General features: G+C 42.7%; 2 protein-coding genes across 5 annotated transcripts in view; one reads left to right on the top strand and one right to left on the bottom strand.

The window, feature by feature from the left end:
- FBXO34 (F-box protein 34) overlaps positions 1–8,842 on the bottom strand; it is a 40,299-nt gene extending 31,457 nt beyond the window's left edge. For 2 of the 3 annotated variants that reach the window (XM_055811192.1, XM_055811188.1), the window contains exon 1: positions 8,711–8,842. The gene's annotated coding sequence lies outside the window, so the exon portion shown is untranslated. The remainder of the gene's footprint in view (positions 1–8,710) is intronic. The other variant, XM_055811196.1, reaches the window with a different exon arrangement.
- A 6,185-nt stretch (positions 8,843–15,027) lies between these two features.
- Positions 15,028–27,072, top strand: part of DLGAP5 (DLG associated protein 5) — a 24,100-nt gene continuing 12,055 nt past the window's right edge. For both annotated transcript variants that reach the window (XM_055813666.1, XM_005243038.4), the window contains exons 1-8: positions 15,028–15,084; positions 17,503–17,750; positions 19,066–19,274; positions 20,245–20,337; positions 21,279–21,363; positions 23,434–23,547; positions 24,675–24,745; positions 26,410–26,684. In XM_055813666.1, the coding sequence (XP_055669641.1) occupies positions 17,513–17,750; positions 19,066–19,274; positions 20,245–20,337; positions 21,279–21,363; positions 23,434–23,547; positions 24,675–24,745; positions 26,410–26,684 (1,085 nt within the window). In that variant the 5' untranslated portion in view covers positions 15,028–15,084; positions 17,503–17,512. The remainder of the gene's footprint in view (positions 15,085–17,502; positions 17,751–19,065; positions 19,275–20,244; positions 20,338–21,278; positions 21,364–23,433; positions 23,548–24,674; positions 24,746–26,409; positions 26,685–27,072) is intronic.

Genomic DNA, 27,072 nt, shown 5'->3' with positions numbered 1-27,072 from the left:
GTTAACGTCCCAAAATCCATACAGAACCGTTTCCTCACTGGCTATATTTACCGATCCAAAAGAGGGAAAACGGGAAGAAAGAAGACTTTTAAGAAGAGTATACAGTACACTGCAGAGACATTTGCTACAAACATACACGAACTACTACTATTTGTCCTACAACTTACACTGAAGCATACAGCTGACACATCAGCAGGCACCATTTTAACAATACCACAAGCTGCTAAAGCCTAACAAAGCAATCATTAGGAAAACTGGTTGAGTCCACTGTTGGTGGCATCCCATGCACTATCTGCAGAGGGAGTGCGACTCAAACTGCTCGGAGCTCCCATCCGCAGTATGGGCTGTAAAGCTGCACTGAAAGAGAATTCCCAGTAACTTGTAGCAAAGCCACATCTCCAACTGCTTGTGCTGCAAGACCAATTCAAATCAAGTTATTTTGATGTGACTACATCTGCAGTCCTACTGCAGCAAAAAAAAAAATAATCCATATGCATTCTAAGAGAAACACAGGGATTTTTTTCTTAACACCATGGAAGATGGATTCATTGCTACCAGCAATCCTCCCACAGCCCAAATTTCAGAAGTGGTAGCAGATTTACTTAGATTTCAGATGCATAAACAAGTGCTCTTTGCATGACTTCATTCATGTGTTTATTAAGATAAAAGTTAACTCATTAAAAAAAACACAAGAGTAGAGTGCCATCCTTCCTTAGAAAGGAAATTAAATAAAAAAATAGGCAAGAAACCAAGTCTGGCCCACACTCAATGGCAAGCTGTGGTGCCCTGATGGTTAAATGCAAGATTTAGAAAACCAGTTCCAGAGGACAAGCTTTCCTTAAGGGTATTTTTTGGAGTTCACTTCCCAAGTCCCTGACCTTTGTCTCAAGCTACCATGCCTTGCATGCCCCAACTGTGCAGCAGTGGATGGCCTGGGGTGCAAACGTCCTACGCAGGGACAAAAAAAAAAATCTCACCAGAACAAGGATGCATGCAGGTGGTCAGGAAGGCAAATGAATGAGAAAAGTCTCAGTCAGTGTGACAGGCAGTACGATACCAAAGCAAGAGCTGTCTAACAGCAGGAGAATAAGGGGTAGCTTTGCATGTATGTTTACAGGGAGCTTCTCTCAACCTCAGGAGTCAGGACAGGAGAAGCACAAAAGCTTTGAAGGCATAAATAAATTAAGACTACAGTCTCAATGCCAAAGCAGAGGCTTCATGATGGGGAAGGGTTTTTACGCTTTGCAATGATGACTTAGGTAAGGCAAAGTTCAGAACAAAGACCTCAGTGAAGACCTTCATAAATCAAAAGGGAACTGGTTTGCCTCTGGAAGCATGTGAGCTGGTGAACACAAACCCCAGTTCAACACCAGCTACTACCAGTCGACACACACCAAGTCCTGTTTGAACCCAGTGTCCAAAGTCTTTTTAAAAAATACAGCCTCCAGTATGACACATTACAGAAAACCAAACCACAGGCACAAGCTGCGAGTTACTCTTTGAAGTTTAGATACAACTGAACATTATTTCACCTACCCAGATGCAGAGGGATAGCTGCTGCCTTTGATGCTACAAGAAATTTTGGTCTTAAACAGCCCAAGGACTTCAAATTGCTTGCTGGGCTGCATAGTGGCAACACCCAAGCCTACACATACACACGAACATAATTATGCCTGGTCTAGACTGGGGGGGAGGAAGAAAAAAAGTCTTTTCAGAGATTTTAGCATGCAAAGAAAATAATAGCATGTACAAAGAAATCTCTAGAGTGACTTATTAAAAAGATTTTATGCTTGGCTTTCTTCCAATTAGAGGGGAATTAAAGAGCCTAGCAATATAACCCTGTTCATCCCAAGGAAGAAACTGCATTCTTAAGAGAGAGGAGGAGAGAGGGACAAAGACACAGGACTGCAATTGCACATATCAAAATAGGAAGTTTCTAATGGGACAGAAAGTGAGCTAAGACTGTAACACAGAAAGAATAGTTCAGATTTTAAAATTAATCCAGTCTACTGCATCCAAAAGGGAATTAGCCAGTAAATAACAACATTCCAATAAAGCAGACTATTTTTTACTATAAAATTCCGACCATTTTAATATTTTACAGGTTATATGCCTCTCATCACTGCCAACCAGCAAAATCAGTGAAAGTAGGAGGCTACAAAAAGAAAAGCAAACCAAGTGGAAAAGGCATTGCTAGACACCTTGAGAATCTGAAAATGTGTCAAAACCCAGCCTTTAATAAGAAAGAACATTTAGTAGCTGCTATCTGCAACGATTATTTTATATCCAAACTCTTTGGAGCTTAAGAATTCACATCATGAAACCAGCTTTTAGCAGAACTAGGACCAGACTTGACATGCCCCAGTTTCCCCAAGGTTACTTTTTTAAAAACCATCTACGCTTACATCTGCTCAAGCGCTCTTCTCACACTACAGAAGAGCAACCAAAACCTAACTTCTAATTTTACTGGTTTAGCATTCATTTGAAGAGAATTTGGTTTCAACACTTTTTTATTTGAATGACAGAAATAATTTTGCACTGGATTGCAGGCTGAAAAGTTACTGGAAACAGCAGCAAGCTGCTGTAACATATAAAGTCATTGCAAGGATGAAAAAAAGTTACTGAAGCTTACTAAATCAAAGCTTGTAAAAACACCAAAACCAGAAAATGAACCAGAAGTAGCTTAGGAGTTGCTAGCTATGTTTAAAGTTAATAAAATTCCCGAGTAAATGGCTGCCGCTTAGGTTTGCCAAAAAAGTATGCTAATTTCCAAAGTTCATGCATAGTAATTAGAACCGCAAAAATCAGGTCCCAAATAAGTCATGAAGTTAGCCTCGGTCTTATTTTTCCAGCAGATGGAATTAGCTGCGTGTGAAGTTATTTTTTGCAATTTGAGAACAAACATATTATCTTGAATATCAATTCTGCAATTATAGCATATCAGAAACATGCATACATGGTATCAGGAATATGCAAAACCCAAACTGAATCCCTGTTTTCCATCCTTCTAAACAGGACACTAAAGAGGTTGGGGGAGGGTTTACATATTTAAGACTTCATTTTTCAAACCAATTGCCTAACTACTGACAATTTAGCTGAAACAAGTTCTCTCAGAGTACCTTGGCTTTAATAGTCCAAACAGGTTTTTCCAAAGAAAAATGTCTGCCTTAACTAAAAATACATCCTCTTGATGTGCAAATTGACAGATCACAAAAAGCCATCCAATTTGCAAGTTCAATCAACATGCATAAACTGGAAGTCTCCAGTTTTCACCCAGTACTTCTCCAAAGCCTGATTTACAGGCATATTCATCATATACTACACAACACAAAAAGCCACCTTCTCCATTCCTATTACTGATTTGTCACTTCATACTTAAAAAGATACAGCCTCCTCCTAAGCACTGCAACTCAAAGCTACCTGCAGCAATGCACTGAGTGATGGCTGAACCTCGTGTGTGCCCTTGACCAAAATACTCCACCTGCGTTCCACATTCTGAATTTAGTTTCTCTTCAGCACTCAAGCCAAAAGCTGCCCCAGTATAGCGAGTTACTCTCAAAGACACTGACAAACCCAGCAATTTTTCTCTGTTGTTAGCCTGCCTTTATTGTGCTTATAACAGCACAATCCATAAAGATGTACATGCATCTAGTTTAGGGGGCACTTAGGTGCATTCTATCTACTGCGAGCATCAGTAGATGGGTCTCGAGAACGTGTAGAGAGGTCAAACAAAACCAGAGTTACTGCACTGATCACACAGATTATAGGCTTCTCGTGCAGTACAGGCACCAGCTTCCAAACAGAAAACTGGTGAAAGCAGTGAAAACAAGCTACAAGTCTTGTTACATGAACACTACTTTGTAGCTCCAGGTAACCCAGAAAAGGTTTCCAGAACCCGTACATGCTCCAAAACTAACCCCAAGCTTACATAACTGAAAGAACATAGGGAGGGGAAAGTAAAATTTAACTCTATGTCAAGCGACGCACTAGATTGAATACTATTAACCGAAATTGTGTTAATTAAAAGTAGATGTACTTAAAGCAGTAGAAACCCTGCCCAAAACAAAATGATATTTCTCATACAAAAATATTTCTGTGGCCAAATGGAATACTGAGTTCAAGTAAGAAAGCAAGCAGTTACACCTATCATGCTCTTTTTTCCTCCCCCCTCTAAACTAGGGAGTCTCATTTATCTCAAAGCAATCAAAGGAAAACACTTTGATTTTTAAAGTGAGAAAAGCCACAGAAAGAAAAGCCCTGTCTAGCACAAACAAGTAATATTTGAGAAATCAAAAGAGATTCTCCAAGTTAGAAGAAGGATGAAAACAGTTCTGAATAATGTACTTTGCATAGCCCAGTTCCTGCCAAAACTGTTCTGTAAATCCCATGGTAGTTCAGATAATTTCCACTCTTAGAACAAAAAAAGCTAGATTGAACATTAGCAACATTGTGTGATATGACCTGAATGATGCAAGAACAAGTAGTTAAGTGAACCACAATATCTGCTGAATTTTTAATCACTAGTTGTTTTGCTGCAGGGCAGAAGAACACTGTATATTAGCTTCCAAGCTCTGTACAGACTGACACATTAGGACAGCAACATTTTAACTGGCAGAAATTCAGCCTCTGTGCTACCTAAATGCCATTACTTTGTTAAGAACTGCAGGCATAACACCTTCTAAAGCAGGATATTTTTTTTAAACCACATGGAAAAGAGCACTATGTTCTGTACCCCAAAATACCAGTCAGCCATTTCTGAACAATATTTTTTTTTAAAAAACTGACATTTTCTTAACAGTCATTTATGTGTCCCTCTGTAGTGTATTTTTACTCTCAAAACAGCATTAAGTAGTCATGTGGTTGCCCAGCAGCAAACTGACTACAAAAGAGGTAGTTGAACCTCTGATGTGTAGGAAGGTGATCTATGTAAACATTCATATTACCTCTGTACTGCAACAGGAGGTGCAGCTGCAGCATGTTTAGGCATACCTGAGCTATATTTAACCCATCTGCCTCTGATAGCCATTGCAACAACACTGCAGACACCTCCCTTTTATCATGAACTAGCTGTCCAAGCAAGTATCATCGATGCAAGTTGCACAAGCCCACTCTACATCTATACCCGCTAGCCCTGCTGTGATTTCTCTGCGTTTGATACCCAAAATAACTAGATTTAAAACAACCAGCATGCCTAAAGCTGTGAATACATCTCCAGTTATGCTCTAGACAGAAGACTACAACAGCAGGATTAACAAGAGATCCAGCAGATATTCCCCTTCAACAACAAGGCAATAAAGAAAAGATATTTGGGAATAAACACAAATTCCACAACTACAAACACAAATTCCAAATACAAATCCCACAGCTACAGCCAAAATCCACACTATGGGCAATTATCCCAATTCACATTTTAGGGGTAGAAATAAAAAGGACATTAAAAGGAGGACAACATTCATACATTAAAAAACATCTGTCACACTGACTTGAACAGATTTTAAGTTTAATAAGTTAATGGAATCAAAATAGCTTAGAGAACAAAACCAGTGAAATATGGTACAAATAAAAACCAAACAGCCACACATACCAAAGCAGCATTCCTGTGCCCTCCTTACTGCAGAGCTTACAAAGCTTGGAAGCCGATCTCTAACCAGCAACTTTCACTGAAGTTAAGATCTCCTTCAAAAGCTTAAATGTACAGACAGGAACACCTAGTAATGCATCTGATGACCAAGTAATCCAGAAAAGCCAAAAAAAGCAGCAGACAAGGACAAGAGAGATGCGTACTTCCAAAGCTACATTATCTTTAATCACAGGCTTAGGACTAGCCCTATGTTTTCCTTAGAGTCAACTACCACATAGAAGAAAAGCTCCTATCTTCTCTGAAACCAGGTATCAAAACTACAACTGGAATACTAAAACATGCCATATCTGCTGGTAATAAAGCAACCAGTGTTTGAGTATTATACAGATTTGCTTGTTTTGTTATGCTACAGGGCAGCAAAAGTAAAAATAACACGTTAAGACGAATGTGTTGACACCTGGAACCTCAAGGACAGTCAGCACCTAGGTAGTATTGCGCATCTACTACACAGCAGTCAACTTCTCACCACCAGAAATCAAACTTAGTACCTCTGTACCCCAAAACCATAGGCCTTTCTGGCACAGGAACCAGAAGACAGTCTCTATGAACACACACTCTCACTGCTATTCAAGCCGGCCAAGAGCTCACCAACACCGTGGTATACACCCACGGCACAAGTTGAGTTTCCGATTTTGATGGATATAGAAACTTATGTTATATGCCTATAAGAAAACAGAGTTGCAGCTTAGCACCTGATAAGCCACTCTCACTTTTTCACCATCTTTATCTAAGTTTAAAGAGTGTCTAGTGCAAGTGAAACACACTTCCTCCTCAGCCTCTGCTCGTTCTCCAATTAAATAAGAGACAACTTAGTCATACAGAGTGTGCATGATGATTTTAAGACACCAGTATTAAATCAAATCCCACAACTTTTCACACCTATTAAAATGGAACTTTGTCATTAGAAGGGGAGATTTTGATAAGCACAATGCAATTACCAAGACACTGCCATTGTTACCAGGCTGCTCATGATGAAGCCCAGGCTCCCTGACATTCCATTTCTTTCCCTCAAAGGCTCTGTGCTACAGCAAATTTATGGGTTTTTAGCATGTAAGAGGAAAATTGGGTATGTTACCTTCAAAACCAGTCAATAAGGCTCTTTCACTCAGGCCCGGGGAAGGCGGGTGGCTGCTGGAAAGCAAGACAAGGCACTCCCTTCCCCCTCCCCTCAGGACCCAAAAACACTGTATTCAGAACACTCCCATCCCCTGCAGCAAGGGATTAGCCATTTATTAAAAAGGAATCAAAACACTGTAAAAGGCTTCCAGTTAAGATTTCAAGGGGGGGAAATAAATGCAATGCTGGTGCAACTGGAGTTGCATTAGGAATTCCTCTGGGCACTGAAGAACAAGTAGCTCAAATGTAAGCAGGATGTCATTTGTCCAGACAATGCTGATCGGATGGCTCAAAAGGAGAGCAGATCTAAATTATTATTTTTTTATTCCATCATTTTGCTGCCTCCACACTAAGCAGTAACAACATTAACAACTTACATGCATTTACAGGTTTAGACTTTTGGACTTCCAAAACAACTGCCTACCTTCATTGCCTTTTTTTTTTCCCCCTCCTCTTCTCTAGGGGTGACAGACAATTATAATGGCCAATTATGTAAAACCTTTCATCCGAGAAAACACGAAGCACTACGCAAACACTCATTAAGACTCGGAACCTGAGTCTGCGCGGCACGTTAGCCAGTTTCAAAGCTAGCCTGGATATCTCTAGCTACCAAAACTGGATACCGAGAGCTATGGCATAGCCAAGATAGCATGCAGTGCAGCAGGGTTAACCACTTGAGTATTTACACAGCTTCACAGGCGGGTTTTACAGCCCACAACGAACCCGGAGCTGCTGTGGCAGTGCTTTACAGACCTATCCAACCCAGTTATTTAAAAGCAGAGCAGAGAGAGGTACGCTGCCCGTTGGGCACTGTACAAAGCACCTTGCAGGACAAGCATTAGACCCACCTGTCCAGCTGATACAAGGTATTCTGTCCCACCTGAAAGCCACAAGATTCAAGTCAATGACCTTTGTTTACTGGAGAAATCAAAAGCTACGCTTATTGTTTCGAGTCAGGCCTCAGAGGAAATAATTTTGAGAAGCAATCACTTCCACCGTAATGGTACTTTTAACCTTTCCTTAGGTCCTTAACACCATCCCCACGCAAACACGTTATGAGAAGTATTCTCTGCAATAATTAATAGCGATTAAAGCCGCCTTTTTGCACCATTCCTTATGTCCACCGAGCTTCACAATCCTCCCCCCTGAAAGGCTGACAGGCGCCCGGAGCACAGGGTGAGCCGTGCAGAAAAACGCCATCAGGAAGTGCAAATATTCAGAAGACCAAAATTTGGGGGAAAAATACATGCGGCTATTGCTTTGCTGGTGCATTTTTTTAAAACACAGGTACACCCCCCCGCCCCGTGCTTGCCGGCGGGCCCCGCGGCGAGGCCGTGACCTTCCCGATGCCGGGGTAACACCCCCCTCGCGCCCCCGAGACCCCGCCCGGTGCGCTGCCCGCAGCCACGCGTGGGCCAGCCGCCCCGTGCCACCGGACTTCGGCTGCGGGCAGGGGACGGGACCGGGCACCCACGGAGCGGTCCGCGGCTGCGGGCTGCCGCTGTCACCGCCGCCGGGCCGGGAGACGAGAAGGCCACGGGAGCGCTGCCAGCGGAGACGGGGAGGGGGCACGACGGGGGAAGGGAACAGCGGCCCCGGACAGGCGGCCGCCCCCGACACGGCGGCGCCCAGGAACGGGAGAGGGGTGCCGGTGCGGAGGGGGAGCGCCAGGAACGAGATAAAAATAAAATAAACCAGAGAGGGGGGAGGCGCCGCGCCGAGGGAGCGGGGAGGCCCGGTGCCCTCCGCGGGGCCCGGCGCCGCGCAGCCCCGTCCGGCGGGCGGCCAGCAGCCCCTCGGCGGCCCCCGCAGCCGCCATGGCCGGCCGGAGAGCGGGCGGTGCGTGCGGGGCCTGCTCACCGCCCACCTGCCCGCCCCGGCCCGCGGCCCCGCGCCCAGCCGAGCACGAACCGAGGGGCCGCCCCGCCCCAGCCCACGCCGCCAGAAGCCTACCCGAAGGGGGGCCGGCCGCGCTCCCGCGGGGAGGAGGGGGCGTCCCGGCGGCGGCAGCGCCGAGCTGCACGGAGCTGCCAGCCCAGGCTCGGCGCGGCGCGGCCGTTTCCCCCTCTGCGGCCAACGGCGGCGGGCGGGGGCCGCACCGGCCGGGCCAATCCGTGCCCGGGGCGGGGCGGGGCGGGGCGGGCCCGGGCTCACCGGGGAGGGCCGCGGTGCCGCCGGCCGCCCCCCGCGCGGTGCCAGGCACCGGCCGCCCCGCTGCGCCAGGCACCGCCGGGCGGGCACCGCCGAGCGCTGGGCCCGGGGGCCGGCTGGGGGCCTCTGGCGTCCCCTCAGGGCCCGCAGCTCCCCTCACGGCCCCGAGGCCGCCCTCGCGGCCCTCCCCGGGCCCGCAGCTCTCCGCAGGGCCTCAGCGCGCTCCCCGGAGCGGCGCCGGGCCCGCGGGGTCCCCGCCCGCAGGTTCGAGGCCGGGGACGTTTTGAGGCAGACCCCGGGGCTGGGGACCGGCAGCGTCGAGGCCTCGCCGCGGTCCCAGCGCTGGCAGGCACGGGGGCCCCGCAGCCTTGCTCGGCCCGGTTCCCCGGGCACGGAGCTTCCCGCTGGTGTGCCGGCAGCTGTGGGAGGCTGAGCCACTGGGGTGCCAGCTCCCGGCCTGCGGCGTGGCACTGGCAGCTTATGTGTGGGTTTAATGTGGTGATAACAGGCTAAAAATCTATACGGTTCTCTACAGCAGGCCAGAGGTACTCAATTTGATAGACCTTCTGGCTTTAAAAGCTACTTAATTCCTGACTGCAGGGCCAGGAGCTGCTGGGAGGTTACCAGGAGAGCACAGGGGTCCTCCAGGGCACTGGAACCCCACCAGCGCGGTGCCAGCCCTGCCAGCTAGCTTGCTTTGCCAGCGTTACCTCCCCAACCACCAAATACCCTGTGCTGTCACCTGTGCGGATGCCACCCTCGACAGAGGAAAACATGAGCTGCTGTTCCTGGTGTAGATGTATGCCAGGAGGCACAGCTGCACAGACCCTGGGCAGTGGTTTGTCACGCTAGTATCACCCCAGCCATCTTCTCTGTGCTGTCCTCACGAAGCCCTCAGCTGGCAGGTAGAAAGAGATTGGGCACCAGAGAAGTCCTCTGAAACCAAAGGTATGGAGAACAAGAGTGAAATGCAAAGGGAAGGCATTGGGAAAAGGCAAGTTAAGTGGTGGCACCAGACGGTAGCTTGAGCCTGAAGGGGTTCCTGCCAGGAGCTTCCCCCCTCCTCATAAGATGTCAGCAGTTTGTTTCTGTTCAAAGGGAAGTGGGGAGGGACGCACGTCCCAGTGGAGATGACCCAGGATGAAGGCAGGGCTAGCAAACCAAAACCGCCTGGTTTCTCTGACCTGCAGGAGGGCAGCAGTGAAGGTACTGCTTACTCTGTGTAATGCAATACTGTGAGAAGATCCTTGAGACCATTCTCAAGCTAAAAAGCAGTATAAGTGTGTCAGCACAGCTCTGTGCTGCAGCAGTCCTGATGAGGGGCAGAGCTAATTAGCCAAGACACAGGATCACATTAAAATGGCGTCTCAGATGGCTGGGACGAATCTGCTAAAGTCTCTGGAGTCCCTGTTGTCTACAGCTGCAATATACAAAGACAAAGCAAGGATGGGAGGGAAGACAGAGGTAAAATGAATTGCTGAAGGTCAAACATTAGATCAGTGACAGGACAGAAAACAGAACCTACAGTTCCTCATCCCTCCAGTACTTTCTCCTCTGGATTGTGACAAAACCCCAGAACAACAATGGGATTTAGCTGCTGCTGACGGTAACTTCATGTGTTCCAGAGGAGAATTTTGTGTTTTCATATAGGACCATGGCTATTTGTTTGTGCATGTGAAAAAAAAATTACTAGCAAGGTACCACAGTTCAGTAACATACACTCACACACGAGGTACCGCCAGATGACTTAAAGGGGAATTAAATATATGCCCTGTCATAATGGAAAAAGGTTCCACAACAGCACAGACCCAGTCTTTTTTCTGTAAGTTGATAAAGATGGCTAAATGCCATTTGCTGTTAAGTGACTTCTAATGATTAAATAACCTTTCTCCCCCTACCCCCCCAGGGCATTTAGTGATAATATAAGAAAGATTTTGCACATTGTTGAGCTTACATGGCCATCTGGCATTTTTGCATTTCAGTAGCCTTGAACATTAAAAAAACAATAGATAAAGAAAACCAGTCCTATCTTATCAGAGGCCTGGAGAAGTTTAACTCTGTCAAAGTACACAGGATTAACCAAGTCATTGCAGCTCTTGTATTGTTTCCATCTTGTGTGATGGTCATATTCCTCAAAACTTTAGGTTTGTACTCTCTAAACCAAACTATTTCTTACCGCCTTTGTATTTGTTTTAACCATGAAACACAACTCCAGCAGTTGCATCCATCTGCCATATGATCTGCTTCTGGGCAATGGAGACACAAAGGAGGTGCATGCTGAGAAAAAAATACATACATGCTTTATGCTAAAATAATAATAATTAAAAAAATACTGGAAGTCTTGTCTAAGTAAAGGAACAGGACATTCTTTTCAAATCAAAACACAATGGTCTTTGCCTAACTCAATTAAAGAGGCCTACTTCATGCTGCTGAAACATTCATCTAATGCCACCACACAAAGTGGTTTCTTCACCTGCTTTTCTCAAGGGGGTAAAAGTACAATTAATCCAAAGACCCTGGAAACAAGAAGTTTGGTCTTAACTCAGCAGTGGCTTATAGTTGAATCCTGCATTTGTTCTGGGGTTAATTCCCGCAACTCTCTTCCCCATGGAAGAAAAGGTTTGAGTCTGTTCAGAAAGAAATGTGATTTGTGCCTTGAAGGATGAAACCAGCTGCAGGATGCTTTCACCTGTAGAGCTACAGCAGGTTTTTGACTAAAATGTCTAACAGTAAGGAACATTCAGTGTAAATGCACTGTATATAGCAGAGGATGTAAAGATATGCAGAGATAAAAACTACTCAGGCTTTGTTTCCAACTGTACTTTGCATTATAAGATTGCTAGTTTGCATTTTAGGCTAGCTCCAGGGAAACCTTATAAATGTGCTACAACTTTTAGCTATTAGGTATCAGGCTGCCAGAGTGCAATGTAATACCCAGAGTCGGGTACCTCGTCTTTCTATTTATAGCTGGAAGAGTGCTAAGACACCTCCTGAGGGCCAGTGGCAACTCACACCTACCAAGCAGAGACCTGGTTGCAGGAAAAATCAAACAGAGGATGTATTAGACTTGCTTTGCATAGCCAGCGTGTGGGTGTTTCCATCAGCTTGGGATCCTGGGCCCACACATCTTGGGTTTAGCTCTTTGACAGAACAGAGCAAGGTTACCAATTTCTTTTGAAGACTGTGGGCTGCAGGGGTTGCATTTGGTGTCATTCATTGTATATGCTCATCTAGGTGGCAGAGCAAATACTCAGGAAAGGGAAGATGCTCTCCAAGCCCATCCTGGTGAGAGTACATATGTCTCTTGTCTCCTAGCTGCTTGGACCACAACCTGTCAGGCTACAGGCTGAGGCGTTAGGGGTTTGGTGGGTGGCTATCTCACACTTTTGTTAAAAGCATGCTACAGTGCAAAATGAAGCTCAAAGAACAGAGCAAGAAAACGCAGTAGAACACTTAATTGTGTTTTCTAGTTGTTGTAAGACAGGAATTTACCTTCTATTTTCTGCTCCTAGAATTTGTTCTGGTTTTTTAATTAGCGACCACCTCAGATGAAAAGCATAAGCAGAAGTGGGAACAACAGCCAGTGCACCATAATGGTTTTGCTGCACAACACTTAAGAGGTTATCAACCAAATTTGGCAGGACTACTCTGCGCCTTCTGCAGCATTGTACTGTGCTCCACATACAGTAGTTTGCCTACAGAGGCGTCTCTTTGACTCCATGCAAGTAGCAAGTATGCCTCGCTGTGGTCTACACCTTTGCAACAACATTTGCCTGAAATTTCACCAAATATATATTCAGAAATAGAAATTATCTCAGGGCTAAATTTGGGGATAGGTCTCCCTACACGCTCCATATTGCTCTTCAGTAAGGTGCATTTATGGAAGGGTTGGAAGAATTACCCTCACAAAGAACAATATTCTATGTGAACAAATGAAGAGTAGAAAGAGCAAGGTAGCAGATTTTCGCATAATGATCTCCTCGGTACAAAATGTATCTGATAATGACAGTTAGATTGTCAAGAAATAGATAGATTCAAATTGGTTCTCAAAGCTTCAATGGCTAAAATGTAGGCATATTATCATAAAATCATCAGGACTTATGAAGATGACAGGTTTAACCTTTCAGGCATGTGTAATATCTGTACAGGATAATGAGTTTTTATATTCTTATTGCTTGTTTATCTCCATGAAATGGTAATGTGTTTATTCCTCCTAACACATTAAAATCAGTAGCAATCAGGAATTTGGTTGAAAAACACCCCATTACCCACGGGGTAATCTTAAAGCAACATTGCAATACTTTAAAATCATGGCATTATTCAAATACATCAAGACCCCTGTGGTGACCTAGATATTGTTAGTGGAAGGTGTCACTGTGGTACGTTAAGGAAACCCATTCTGGCTTTAACGTAGCTAGCTCAGGTAACAACCAGCAAAGGTGCATGGCAGAGCCTGAGCCTGCCAAGGATCCAGGTTAGGTACTCAGATTACCAGTCTGCCTTGAAGGGCATACCACTTCGTTATCACTGATGTTATTTGAACAAGTGAGATTAAAGCCCTGGCTGTAGTGCAGCCATGTTTCCTTATTCAATATCAACAGCCACATGAGGGGAAATTAGCAAACGCATCAGTCCAAATGCTCCAAGGAGCAAACAAGTCTTGTTTCAGTATGAAGGAATCCTTCAGATGCAGATATGCAGTAAGAAAAAATGATTTTTGGTTAAAAGGAAGACACACGTAAACTCATTTTTTCCCTAAAACTTGTGCTTTGGCATGGCCCTTGTCATTGGGCTATCTCCTCATATCGTAAGGTAGAACTGCTGAATACCCTCAAATTCCACTAATTTAGGGAAAAAAAGGGACTAACAAAAATCAGTGAACACCAAGGACTGTGCTGGATTGGACTCTGTGGGCAGAGCCTACAAGTATGAGCTCTGTTGTTTACTGGATCTTTTTCATACCATTGGGGAACCTGGCACCAGCCAATAACCTCCATACTAATCTTTTATTATTCTGTATCAATGATTGTAGGATTAGTCCAGATGGTCAGCGTTTGTGAATCTTTGCTGTAACCCCTGGCAACATATGCAGGAAACTAGGGGGTGACATTTCTTCGAGTACTACCATCGGTGATGCGCAGAGCTGCTCTCCAACGATGCAGAACTGATCACTATAGTGGGGAACAGCTCTGTGCTCTGACCAAATGGTCTTTAATCCACTTACTGCTGTCTTCATCCACTGTAATCGCGTTTGTATAAAAATCTACTGACATTTTACTGTAATGCCATATGGAGGTCCTGCATTTTTAGGCTGTTGGTATGGTTGTCCTCTGCCGTTTACCATCACCCTTGCTGCTTAGCAATTTCCTGTTTGGTAATATTTATTTATTTATTTTTAAATCTTCCAAATGCCATTTTTGCAGTGCCACCAAGTGGCTGGTTTCTTCATTAACATTTTTGCATTTTAATTTTGCAGATTATAAATAATCACAGAACAAACTGTCTTGTAGATAAGAATCGCGATTAAAAACAACCCACGGCAGCAAACCGCTGGGTCGGTCCGATGGCAGTACAGGAAGAAATAAGAAGGGCTACAGCAGCAAAGGCCGCGCACAACCCCAGGCTCCTGAAGGCCTGCATAAACTCGGCTTCGTTACCTCAGGAGACGGCACAGCGCGGCCACTGAAGTACAGTCACAGGCCTGCCTGGCTGCCGGGAGGGCGGTGAGAGGCCCGCGGGCCCCTCACCCTGCCCCCGAGTCCCGGTGGGGCGTGAGGGCACCGCACAACACCGCGAGCCGCGGCCTGGACTACTCCCACAGCTGCCAGATAACGCCGCCGCCATCTTACAGCGGCGGGCCGCTAGGCCGCTAGCGGCAAGCCTCGCCCCCGCGCAGCCCTCCGCGCCCAGCGGGCCTCGCTCCCTCACCCCACCGGCCAATGAGTGGCAAGTGCGAGGGGGAAATGTTCAGCGCAGCCAATGAGAATCAAGCGTGGCAGTGACGGACGACCTATAAACAACCTGCTCGGGGATTTCGGCTCCGCCTATCAACTGTCAGCCGTGAACTGGCCAATGAGAGCCTGCGGGCGGGCCGGGGTTGGCCAATGAGCGTTGTCAGGTGAGATTTGAAAGTGAGCCGAGGCGGGCTGGGTGAAGGAAGTGCGGTGTTGGTACAGGTATGTCGGCGCTCGGGCGGTTTTGGGGGGCCGGTGGGCGAGCGAGCAGGCCCTAGGGTGGAGGTTTCGACCAGGAGGCCTGGCAGCGGTGCTTCCCCTCTGAGCTGACCGAAAAGCGCGGCGGGAGAAGGGGTTGAGGGGAACAAACTCTGGCGACCCTTCGGAGCCGCGGCGGGAAGCAGGGGACCGGAACGTGGTGGTCCTGTCGTGACCCCCGGGGCCCCGTCTCGGAACCCTTGAGTCTAGACCTTATGCAGCCCTTAAACTTGTCGCTAAAAATAATAATGCTTTTGCTTTGTCTGCTCTACTTTGTCACTGTTCAGGCTAAAAATGCTAACTGTGCATCTAAATGTTATTCGTATCTGTATTTCTCATTTGAGTTTTGTGGTGTTGCTGTTCAAAAGTCGTTCTTTTCCCTCACTATTTGAATAAAAATTAGTCCTATAAATTTTCCACTTTATTTTGGTAGTTTACGCTAGCCAGTCACAAAGCTCGTCTTTTATATAAGCCCTTTTTCCTTTCCCTGCTACTAATCTTTAATTTATGCTAATTTAGATTCCAACTAGTCATCTAGATTGCTGTTTGAGCAAGGTACCACTCAGGAGCCATAACCTGGAAAGAAAAGGAGGTAGACATTTTTGTCCTAAAGAGATGTTTAGGACAGTGAACATGCCATACCTTTTTAATGAGCCCAAAGAGATCACAGGTCATCTCTTATATTGCTTTTGCAGACCTGGGATGCTAGGAGATAATACCTCTCTATATCTCTGCTCATATCTGCCACCTTCAAGTTTCAGATTAATTCTTCTGCAGGACTAATTACTGAAATGCAGGCCACTTGCTCTTGAAGCTTATTTGTGGGAGAAGGCCTTAAGTGGACTTATACTACAAAACATAGGAAAAATATTATTCAAATTATAAGGTAGACCATAAAAATCCTTTAAACGTGTTAAATATTTATCAGTTGGAATGTCAGATGCAGGATGAAATGTAAGATATTCACAAATCAGGTGGCACTGGTGTGCACCAGCTCTTCTAGGATTATGTAGAAGAGATCTAGTCTCTGATTTGAGTGCTTTAAGCAGAGTTAATTTTTATTCCCGTTTGCTCATTTAACTTCCATTGACCATTTTACTTTCCAGTAGCACTGAACATATTGGAAAAAAACCCCAAAATGTTTTAGATTTGACGTGTACATTATCTCTAGTACGTATTCTAAGCACTTGCAGATGGTTGTGCAGGTACTGCTGGTGCTGTGCAAGTTACTATATGAATGCTGCCATGAACAAGGAGCTGCCACTGCCAGCAGTGGTGGCAACTGAATAGGCTTTGGCTGTATTTCTTCTTATGATAGCTCAGGTTCTCCCCTTGCTTGCTTTTCCTCTAAGTATGTACACTTTATTTCTGTATTCTTTCTGTTTATTTTGGTACTCTCTTCTGACATTTGGGTTTTTCAGGCCGGCTGCTGATGGTGTTTTTGGCTTTTGGTAGCAAGTGGAGGGGAAGGGGTTTGGCTTGAAGAAATCCTGTGCACGTATAGTCAAGGCTGATCTTTTCAGTCCCGTTCACTGATGATTCCTTTAGTTTGATCAAAGCTTGCTGTCTTGAAGTTAAGAACCTTAGTAAGTGACCAGTTTACTGATAAATGAGTAACTGGTGGCTGTTCAGTTTAGCTCTTCACCCTCCTTACTGTAAAGCTGTTTTCTGTAAGTAACAGAAGGTAAGATTTCTAAAAGACCCTGTTTGAGGTGACAGACAAAGACCAACTGCAAGAAATGGTCCTGACCTCTCCAGGAAGAGAGCATGAAACCCCTTGACAAGACAGGCATCAGCGGGATGCAGGGGATGGAGTTTTTTACATTGCTGTTAGCATAGCACAGCGTGTGCAGACCAGCTGATGTCTGTGTTAAGTCTCCCTCAGGTTAAAAAAGTAAGGAGAGATCCTGCCTGAAATAAACACTATTGTATTGCAGTTGCATCCTGGAAACTCAGTTGAGAAATGGTGCCAAGTACTCTGATGCATGACAAAAATGCCTTGCCATCAGATAGGGTATAATCTAAATGCTCAGTGGCAGTGTTGCTTCCAAGTATTGTCCTACAACCTTGTCATTTACTATTTGTCTCCTTAACACGAAAAACATGTGTTGAAAACAGATTGGCAGGCCAATCCCTGGCAGCGACAGTGTCCCCTACTAATTCTGTGTCAGACTTGTTGACCGTTAACAAAACAAACTAGCCCCTTGAATGTGTAAAATAAAGAGAAATAATGAAGAGTCATTACTGAAATTGTCATTTGCATTTTCTCTGGTACATACACAGAAACGAAGAACCTAGGGCTTTGTAACATGCAAACTGTTAATGAAAAGGGCAAAACACAACATGATAGTGTTCTGCCTAATCATTATAATTTTTGTCTAGGGTTACCAAGATGGCTGCTACCTCCCAGTTTGCCAGCCGATACAAAAAGGATTTGAGCACAGAAACGCTCAGAACTAAAGTTGCACGCAGAAGATCACTGCTTCAAAAAGAGAACAGACACAAGTTGTTTGAGAAGGGCAGACAGCTTGGATTGGCAGATAGCAATGTTCAGCTTTCAAAAAAGGGGATTTCTATACTACAGGAGACCAATGAAACGGGCTCTCAGGAGAACAGCAGTGTAAAACAGAGTAAGTAAAGACTTGTTATAAAGCTTTTTAAAAATTGTTTAAAATGTCTTTAAGTAGATAGAGTAACGTTATCACAAGAACCTAATTATGGTCAACGCTTTAATTTGAAGAAAAAGTTTAAAAGATTTAAAACCCCATGACTACCAGTTCTTCTAACTGTTAAGAAAATCAAGAAAATAGTCTTAATACAGCTTTATCCTCGTCACTGCTCCAGTGGTATGTATAAGACTTCGCTCTGATTTGTCTGCAGCAGCTAAGGAAGAAGGCGTTTTGCTATTAATACTCAATGGGAAGTCTCTTAATGATTGCTTTGTTTGAGAAGTGAAGAAGCCTGATCTAAAGTCTCATCTAACATATAACTGGTGTCTGTCATGTGCTTAAAATATGCTCAGAAATGGGTAATTTTATGTTAAAACTGGGTATATATCATTATAAAGAGGTAAATGCATAGTATAATTTTTTAAAAAAAATTGTTAGGTTTTGATGACTTACCTTTCCTCCCAGAAAATAGGATCTGCATATATACTGAAATGTGCTTCCCTGGCTCTCCTGGATGCTTATGGTCTAAGAAATTAGTTAATATTTTAACATGTTAATGGATTTCTTTAGAAATACTTCCACCTTAGTATTTTGATAGCAGAAGATTATTGGAGGGAGGAGTGCAATCCCTATGTAATCATGGCAAGTAAGAAACATAGGAAGCTTGTATCTTAATAAATTTTAACTTTATGTATACTTTTTTCAGATAGACATGTAATTCAAGTATAGCATCATCTTATGGTTTTATTCTCTCACAAACTTCTGCCTCATTTATTCTCAGCCTGCGGCAGACTTCAATATCTACAGCTGACCTAAACTTCAGCTTTCAATGACATTACAAGAGTTTGAATAGAGAAACTGGTACAAATAAGCTAAATAAGTAGTTTAAGTATTAACTTCAATACTTTAACCTTGCAGGAACAGCCTGTACACTGTAAAATGGGTATGAATTTACAGTATTCCTTGGGTGCAGATTTGGGGAGATATATTGTAAGCTGAAACTTACCATTGAATACTCTTCTGAGTGGGAAGGGTTAAAGCAATTAAATGAATTTAAATTTTTATTAATCTAATATGTATTAGCAATCACATGTATTTGCATTGTAAGACTTACTGAAACTTGCAGGCACAGATTCCAGTCTTCTGCTTTTTGACTTAGTATGTTTATGTTTCTCTTCTAGCTTGGAAAAGGTTTTTGAAATTTTCTGTCTTGCATATTGTTGGCTCAATATCTTCAAGATGTTCTTAACAAGTCTGTCTTCCATCTTTACTTCAGGCCAATCTACAAATGGAGCCACCAGGAGGATTAATGAACGCAAGGAAATGCTCCAGCGCTATAAAGAAGAAAAGGAACTTCGAAAACTGAGAGAGCAGAGAGAGAAAGCAAAAAAGGGAGTGTTTAAAGTTGGGTTATACAGACCAACTGCGCCTGGATTTCTTTCATTTGTACCTGAAGATCCAGTGATAGTGAAGCCAAGAGAGAAGGTAATCAGGGTAATATTAAATATCTAAATGAGGTGTAAGTGTTGGAAGAAGGGTTCACCGGAGTCAAGATGACGCTCAATATGAGTTATGCATCTTGTTCAACTTTATTAGTTTCTAACACTACTTATATAGAACCGATAACATGCATATTCATAAAGCAGAAATATAATTGGTTAGTAGTCTCTAAACATGCGCGGTTCTCACACCCCTAATTATCATGACTAAAATAAGCATTCTACCCATGTAGCTAATTGTGTTGCTGTGCTTCAGCCTTGTAGTTTGTTACTCCCTACTTTCCCATACCGGTCCCTATCTTTCTTGGCCCTGCACCTGCTTTCCCAGCAGCTGTACCTTGTTACAGCCACGGCCTGTTGGCGCAACATAATTACTTGGTCTCTGGATTCAAGGATAGCTCAAGGCTACCTTTCTTGTTAACTTCAGTACAATTCTGATTACGGGCCTATTCTAATACCAGGCCTGGATTGTGCAGATCTTCAGAGATTCTAAGGCCATGCTTCTGCAGCCATTCTTCTACATATAAGTAGTGTAGTACATTAAAATTTCTATTTGTATACAAAATTGTGTATGTTATACCAAATAAACAGTTGATTTTATAATTACTTTATAAATATTTATTTTATAAGATTGAACAATAAAGGGAGTAATTTGGCTCACTTTTTTAAAAACAAAGATGGAAATAGTACTAGTGATATGTTGCTTTTTATATTTATGACTGTGTTCTCAGCTCAAAACCTGGGATGATTCATCCACAAATGCAATGGTGAACTTATTTTAGAACGGGTAACTTGTTCCTGCTTATTTCACTGGACTTTGGAAAGTTTTCCAAATTACACCCTTGACCCATTTTGCACGAGCACGTTGCTTTTCACACTTAGGCTTTTTGCCTACTCGAACAGTGACAGCAGGGGAAAGACTATGTTGGTTCTTGTTTCCTTGTGGACATTTCCAGGCAGCTCCTGCTTTCTCTGGGAGGATTACTCGATCAAAGGCCAAGAACCAGGAAGAAAAAACTGTGATACCAACTGCATCGAAGCACTCTACGGTTTGTTTTTTATATAAACTTCAGTGAATAAATTTAAAGGATCCAATTATCCTTCAGACCATAACTCAGGGTTGTGTGCTTACAAGTTAAGTGCTGTCTTTTCCTTGTTAAGAAAGACAAACCAGGTCAGAAAAGGTTTCAGCAAGCTGATAGACTGTATTGTGCTGAAGTGAACTACAGAGTTTGATTAGGTCAGTACAGAGAGGCATGCACAGATCTTCCAGATGAGTTTTTCAATACGAAATACTGTAGTCAGCAAGGACTGCAAATATTTCTAGAGGTAGTAGTGAGACTGAAGTTACATACTTTAGTATCCCTTACATGCAGAAGGGCTGTCATGAATGCAGGTTTTAAAGAGGCAGTTCATTCTTCACTCAAAAATCACTTCAGTGTTGGCATATTTTTACTGTGAATCTTGGCAGCTTACTCTGCTATTATTTGTATAGAAAAGTAGATTTTGTTGAGAAATTTCACCAGCAGTAATCTACAGAAGAAGCTGTATTTTGAATCTAGCACTCTTGCCTTACAAAACCTGATGCATTTGAAGGATTCCCAGTCATAACTTCACAAAGGGACAACTGAGATAAAACTGTTTTTTGGGTGGGTTTTTTTCTGAAAACTGATTTTTTTTAAATGCCTAATATGTACCAAGATGTGGCAGTAATTGGCACCTGGTTTCATAGTAAACTGAAACTTCCTTAAATATTTTTCTTCATTCTTTTTACTGATAAATTCTTAACTAACTGCATAATGCACGTTAACACGTGTCTGAAACAAGCTATTTTAGTTATCCTTAATTTCTCTGTACTTTTTAAAGCCCTTTGTGCCAAATTATTTGACCATTTGTTTTACCGGAGCCTAGGAGAAAAAGATGAAGAAAGAAATTAAGGTGTTTATTTTCTGGAAATCTTATGCTTCACAAACATTTTCTTCTCTGGTAGGTCAGTGCCAGTGGGCGTAGTGTGCACCCTACACAAGCAGGATGTAAACAGCTGAGTACAGACAAAGCAGCTGAAAAAGATAAAGGTATGAAAGTAGTATGATCCCTGCATCTGAATCTGAAAGGACGCTGCTGGGTCTGTTTTCTGAGTCAGTAGTTGTGATGTTATGGGAGGGAGATCTCTGGGAGAGATCTGCGGTATGTTTTTGGGTGTAGGAAATGAATTTTTAGGACAGCCATTCCTACTAACTATGACAAGGACAGCAGCTGGCAGGTTATTAAGCGTGTGGTTCTAGGCATCGCATGTACTTGCTGCCTCTCTGTGCTTGGGGAAATGGAATGCAGAATACTAGCTGTCCTGGTTACTGATTATTCACCCTAGAGAGGGACAAGAAAAAGGTCAGTACGCAGAATTGCATGACTGCTAGCTGCCTTAGCATCTGGAGCTGTGCAGAGCTTTCTGTTGGTCTCCAAGAAGAATACCATGTGTAGTAGCTGCTGCTATTACAAAAGAACAAGTGACTTCACCTGGAAAGATGAAGAACAGCTGACATAAGTAAAACAAGAATTTTCCTTGGTGGTGTTGGTAGCCTGAAAAATAGCTGATTATATGAGCTGCAAATATTTTCAGTGAAGTCTGTCTTCTGTCTGTGCAGCAGATATGCTGGTGTCTGTGGTCTCTAAATGAAACTGTTTGTGTAGCTCAGCATTGAAAAAGGTTTGGAAAAGGATGGCCTACTGGTAAAGCATATTTGCATATAATGTCAGAGACAGGAGCCCAAACTTCTGATGCACACTAGTGCAACTGAGTAAATGTATGATTGTAATCTTCGATAAATGACAAGTACTATCTTAATTTTTCATATTTTACAACAGCCCCTTCTGTATCTGTCACTTTCTATGTGATAATTGTATACATTTCTAAGAAAACAATAAAATAATCCAACCCATGCCACCTTTAAGGGAGTGAAATACTTTTGATTAGAAATTCTTCCTGATAGCACAGTGATGGCCATGGCTTAAGTAGACAAGGCTAAGTCATGTGGAATATTGTTAATGCAAGATACTCAGTATTTCAGTATGAAATGACTTTCACACCCCTAATGTAATTAAATCAGCAAGCAGCAAACCTTTATTTAAATAAATTTCAGTAGTGCCTTTGGTGAATACTGAAAAGATCTATTATCAGTGTTTGATAAAACAAGGCATTTAATTTTTGAAAAATTGTCATCCGCTAGACTCGATTGTTCCTTTTGTGCTGAATCAAGAATATGCATTGTATGTATTTAAACACTAGTGTAAAAATGTTAGGGAATTGAATGTCTGGATAAATATTATAATTATTTATCCAGTAATTTCTTCCCCAGGTTGTCATTCTAGCTTCCACAGAATTGCATCTTGACATTAAAAACGCAAATAGCATGAAGAGTCACCAAGTGGGGCTACTGGATTTCAGGCAGATGTAAAAAGGGAGGGTACGAAATAGAGAGCTGCTGTTAAATGTTTCTGTGCGGGAGAATGCTATCATTCTTGGAGGATATTACAAACAGTACTAAAATACAAAGATAAAAATTATTAAGATGGGTAATACAGTGCATGAACTTGTCATATTTTATAAAATATTTCAGGCGTAATTTGTCTTAAGAATACTTTGTTAGATTACATTAAATTGAGACCTTAGAATACTTTTGTGTAATGACCAGGGCATCACTTCATTACTCTGATGGTTTGCTTAAGCTTTCAGCTGTGCAAATAACCATGGCAAGTTATTACTCTGGAGAACTTAATCTATAAAATGGGGATGGTGCTGACGCTGATTGCAGGGAACATTGAGAAGGGTGCCTTAAGCTTTGTACGTGTCATCTAGCACACTGGTACCTTGATGGTCCTGGGGGTACTATGGTACAGCTAAAATATTTTTCAATCAAGATCTTTCAGAGCATGGCCTTGATGCCAAAGCTGAGCTGTGCTGTCCATATTTAGCACTGCTTGCACTGAACTGACAAAAAAACCCAAACCCTGTTGATTCTGGCAAAATAATGCAATTTATAATTGCTGGTGCATATTTGACTTCAACAAAATGAAACTTTCAGTTATGTTACTTGAGTGCATTTCCTTATTAAGCTTGAAAACTCTGGAATTAATGTTTCTTACAGTGTTGCAGACTGCAGTCCAGACAGCCTCAAATGTAAGAATCACCAGAGCAGCTGCCTCTGCAGCTAGGCAGACGCTGAAAACAACAAAAATAACAGCTACTGCTGCTACTTCTGGTAAGTGAGGCAGTGAGTATGGTCCTGCTTGTGTAGCTCAAGCCTGAGATTTGTTTGGAATAGTGTGCTATAGATAACAGTCTAGTACTGGATAAGCGAGCACTGGAAACAACGTATGTATGTTTATATGCTGCTGTTAGGCTCATTGTCAAATGATACACTAAGACAGCGCTGTTGTCTTTAGGGTCTTGTTCATATCTCAGGCCCTCAGTTGTGCTGCAGAGTTACTATTGGCTTGTTCTGAACTGTCTTAGTATGCTACGTTCTGCTGTGTAGCTGTCTGCTTTGAATACAGACTCTATGTAAATCATGCTAATTTGTCATGTAAGAAAAGGACTAGATACTGTATCACTTAAGCTCTATTGCAATATTTAAATCAAGACATTTCCCATGAAGCCCATCAGTGTGGAGCATCAATGCCTGTATGGTAATTATAAACTGAAAGAACAAAACCAGAACTGGTAAAGATTTGCCAGTTTGGTGTATTGCTGTCCAAGGGCATATGATTATTAAGTCTATGATCAGGAACAGATATCTTTGGAAGAGATGAGAGCCTCTATTCTTCAGATCAGGAATTTCTTTTCATCCATGTTTGCCTGTTTACTAGATTAGGGGAACATGATGGTTACTGTAGGGGAAAATTTTAGTACGTATTCTTGTTCTCAAGATATTCTCCAGATTATTTTGCAGTGTCCCTTGTGCTACGTATGACAGAAGCATAACCCCTAGGCTGAAAGCACAGCTTTAATAGTATCGGTTTCAGTTCACCAACAGAAATCTTATGCCATATAGAAATAAAAAATCTGAACTCAAATTAGCTTGATAGTCCCTCTTCAGCCTTTAGGGAAGTAAGGTGACTTTTATTTTTAGTATATGACATTAAAAGCTAGTGACTTAATCAGTTTTCCTTTCTAGGTAACATGCATCTCTTGATAGGCAGTGAAATCCTAGGCTAGGTTTTCTTTTGAACGAACTTCTGCAATTAGGTGTCTGCCCTCTAGCCGCCTCCCGCTCAAACAAAACAGTCCCTCCTTGTCTTAAGCGCTGGACTTTTATGGGAGTCTTTTGGTGAAAGATTATTCTTAATTAGATGCCTTTTTGACCTTCTGGAGTTTCTCTCATTTTAGGTAACCAGTCACAGAGAAAGACAGCAAATGCAGGGAAGCAGAGGAAAGCAGTCAAACCTGACATCACAGAGGTAGGCTATTTAATATTTGAAATGGAAAAGCAGTAAAACTGACTTAAGAGCTAATAACAGTGTAAGTGTAGCTCAAATATACTTGTGTTCAAGCACAGTAGTAGTAAGAAGTTCACTCAGAGCCTAGATTTTGGAAAGAAGCTGTATGTGTTTATATTGCTATATTTTAAAAATTAAGATTGGAGTTGGTGCTTCTATGGATGACTTGATTACAAATCAAGATCTGGACAATGGTTTACATTAGATAAGAAGTTCTTACGTGACATATCTCACGTCTGATGTCTTAACTAATAAAAAAAAATAAGCTTGCTTTGCTAGTTTTAGCTGGCATTTGTAAATTTTGTGCAGTTCATTCCTTTTCGAAACATATTCTGAATGTATCCTTTTCCTGCTCGGGTAATGATATGAGACTCTAGAAGTGAAGAAATAAATGCATTTTTAGGTTTTGAACCACTGAAAAACGAAGCTGGAAATGTTACCCTCTGCATGGTAGACATGATTTAGCATAATTAAAGGCAGTTGTTGTGGTTCTTAATGTCACTGCTATAAAAAGACTTTTCTGCCTCTACCTAGACATGGCAGTATGTGGGTTCATTGTAGCCCTCCAACACAGGTTCCCAAACAATATGTGTACGTATTCATGCGCTGACAGTCCTGTGCAAAAACTATCAATGATTTTTCTCCTTTGCACTCTGCTATTCCCTCTCATCTCGTGTCTCCTTTGTGCCTTCCATCTCCACTCCTGTTTCCATAACTGCAGCTGTGCTCTAGTATTGAAAGTGGTACAGTCACACACAAACACTGACAGGAGGTAAGAGGCACTTATATCTTTGCTTAGATAAGAACCTCTTCACAGGCAGGAGTTGCTTTTGTGCTGCCAGTTGTTAAACTCTTACTGTAACCTCAATCATCTAGTTAGAAGTGAGTGGAAGGCTGAATTCAAGGCTTACATTCCAAGCAGGGGTATCTGAAGTATAACAAGACTTTCAGTGGATTGAAGATGCATGTTTCTTGAAAAACAATCTAAGCTCTTTTGGCTGGCTTGAGCTAACAATATCTCAATCTAGATATCTCAGAAATGTGTTCTGTATGACTATCTGGTCGCTCATCTCATAGGAATGTGGATTCAACTTACTGATTAACTTTCCCTCTTCTTTTAATGACATTGTGGTCCTAACTGCACTTGTCTTGGGCTGCATTCCTCTGCTATCAGCTTATTTTAGCTTTTCTTTGGATTAGAGTGTGTATAAACTGTGATTATTCAACAGACCTAGGTGGATTTGGAGCCAGTAATTCTGCTCTTGAGGAGCTTATCACCTTAAAGCATTTATTTTCTAGTAGTGGGAGCAAGCATTTACTAATTTTAATTATTGTTTTGGTAGGTGAGGTGTTCTGCTCCTTTAGCCCCTTCAGTGGACTGTTGCATTCCTCGTAGTGAAGTGCTACCCCAGTTGCTAGAACGATTTGTAGGTGTCAAAACCAGTTGGGCTTATTGGTAAATAATGACTTCTGTACACGTACGCTATTTAGAAAGTGACTTATCTGAAACTATTCCCTTCCTGAGGGGTTTCAGACAGCCATGTTATAATTCAGCCCATGCCTATAGTAAGCACTTTGTTGATTTGATAATGTAGTGTTTGCTTTGTCTATTTGTGCTGTTACAGATAATTCCTTCTAAACAAGAAGTGGATAAAAATGCTCAACTGGATCCAGCATTGAAAGGTTCAGTGTCAGTAGAACCTCAACAGGAGCAAACCGCAGCAGAAAACAAACCAAATTTTTCTCCAGGGAGACCCAGAACACGCTCTTTTGCACCTCAAAACTTTGTGTTTCAGCCATTAAGTGGATTAGCAGCCTACAAAGTTACACCCATGACTCCTTCTAGGGCGAATGCATTTTTGACACCTGATGCCTCCTGGGATTTTTCAAATTCTCCAGTGTAAGATTCTTTCTTTTAATGGCCTGAAATGCAAGTGAATCTCTCTGTGATGATACAGAAGACAATCTTTCTATAGATGCCCTGTGTAACAACCTGTGATGTTGAAACACCTGATCATCATGGTTGCTATCATTGCTTAAATGTGGACTTAATACAACAGCAAAGAAAGCAATATAATCCGTAATTCTGTCTATGCTTTAGAAGTAGAGCAGCTCCATATATTGGGGACTGCACCATGTGTATGTCTGCAGAGATCTACTCGTTTTAATAGGATTTGCTTAAGTTCTCTAGTGTTGTGTGTAGGATTGCCTTCTAAATCATGCTTTTTGTGTATTTGTATTCTGCTGTATTTAATGTCGGTTTCTCAATGTGTCTTAACTCTAAAGGT

The sequence above is a fragment of the Falco peregrinus genome, chromosome 1, assembly GCF_023634155.1.
Source record: "Falco peregrinus isolate bFalPer1 chromosome 1, bFalPer1.pri, whole genome shotgun sequence".
Classification (NCBI taxonomy): domain Eukaryota; kingdom Metazoa; phylum Chordata; class Aves; order Falconiformes; family Falconidae; genus Falco; species Falco peregrinus.
The sequence above is the reverse complement of the archived record's forward strand: the minus strand, read 5'-3'. Positions and strand labels throughout refer to the sequence as shown.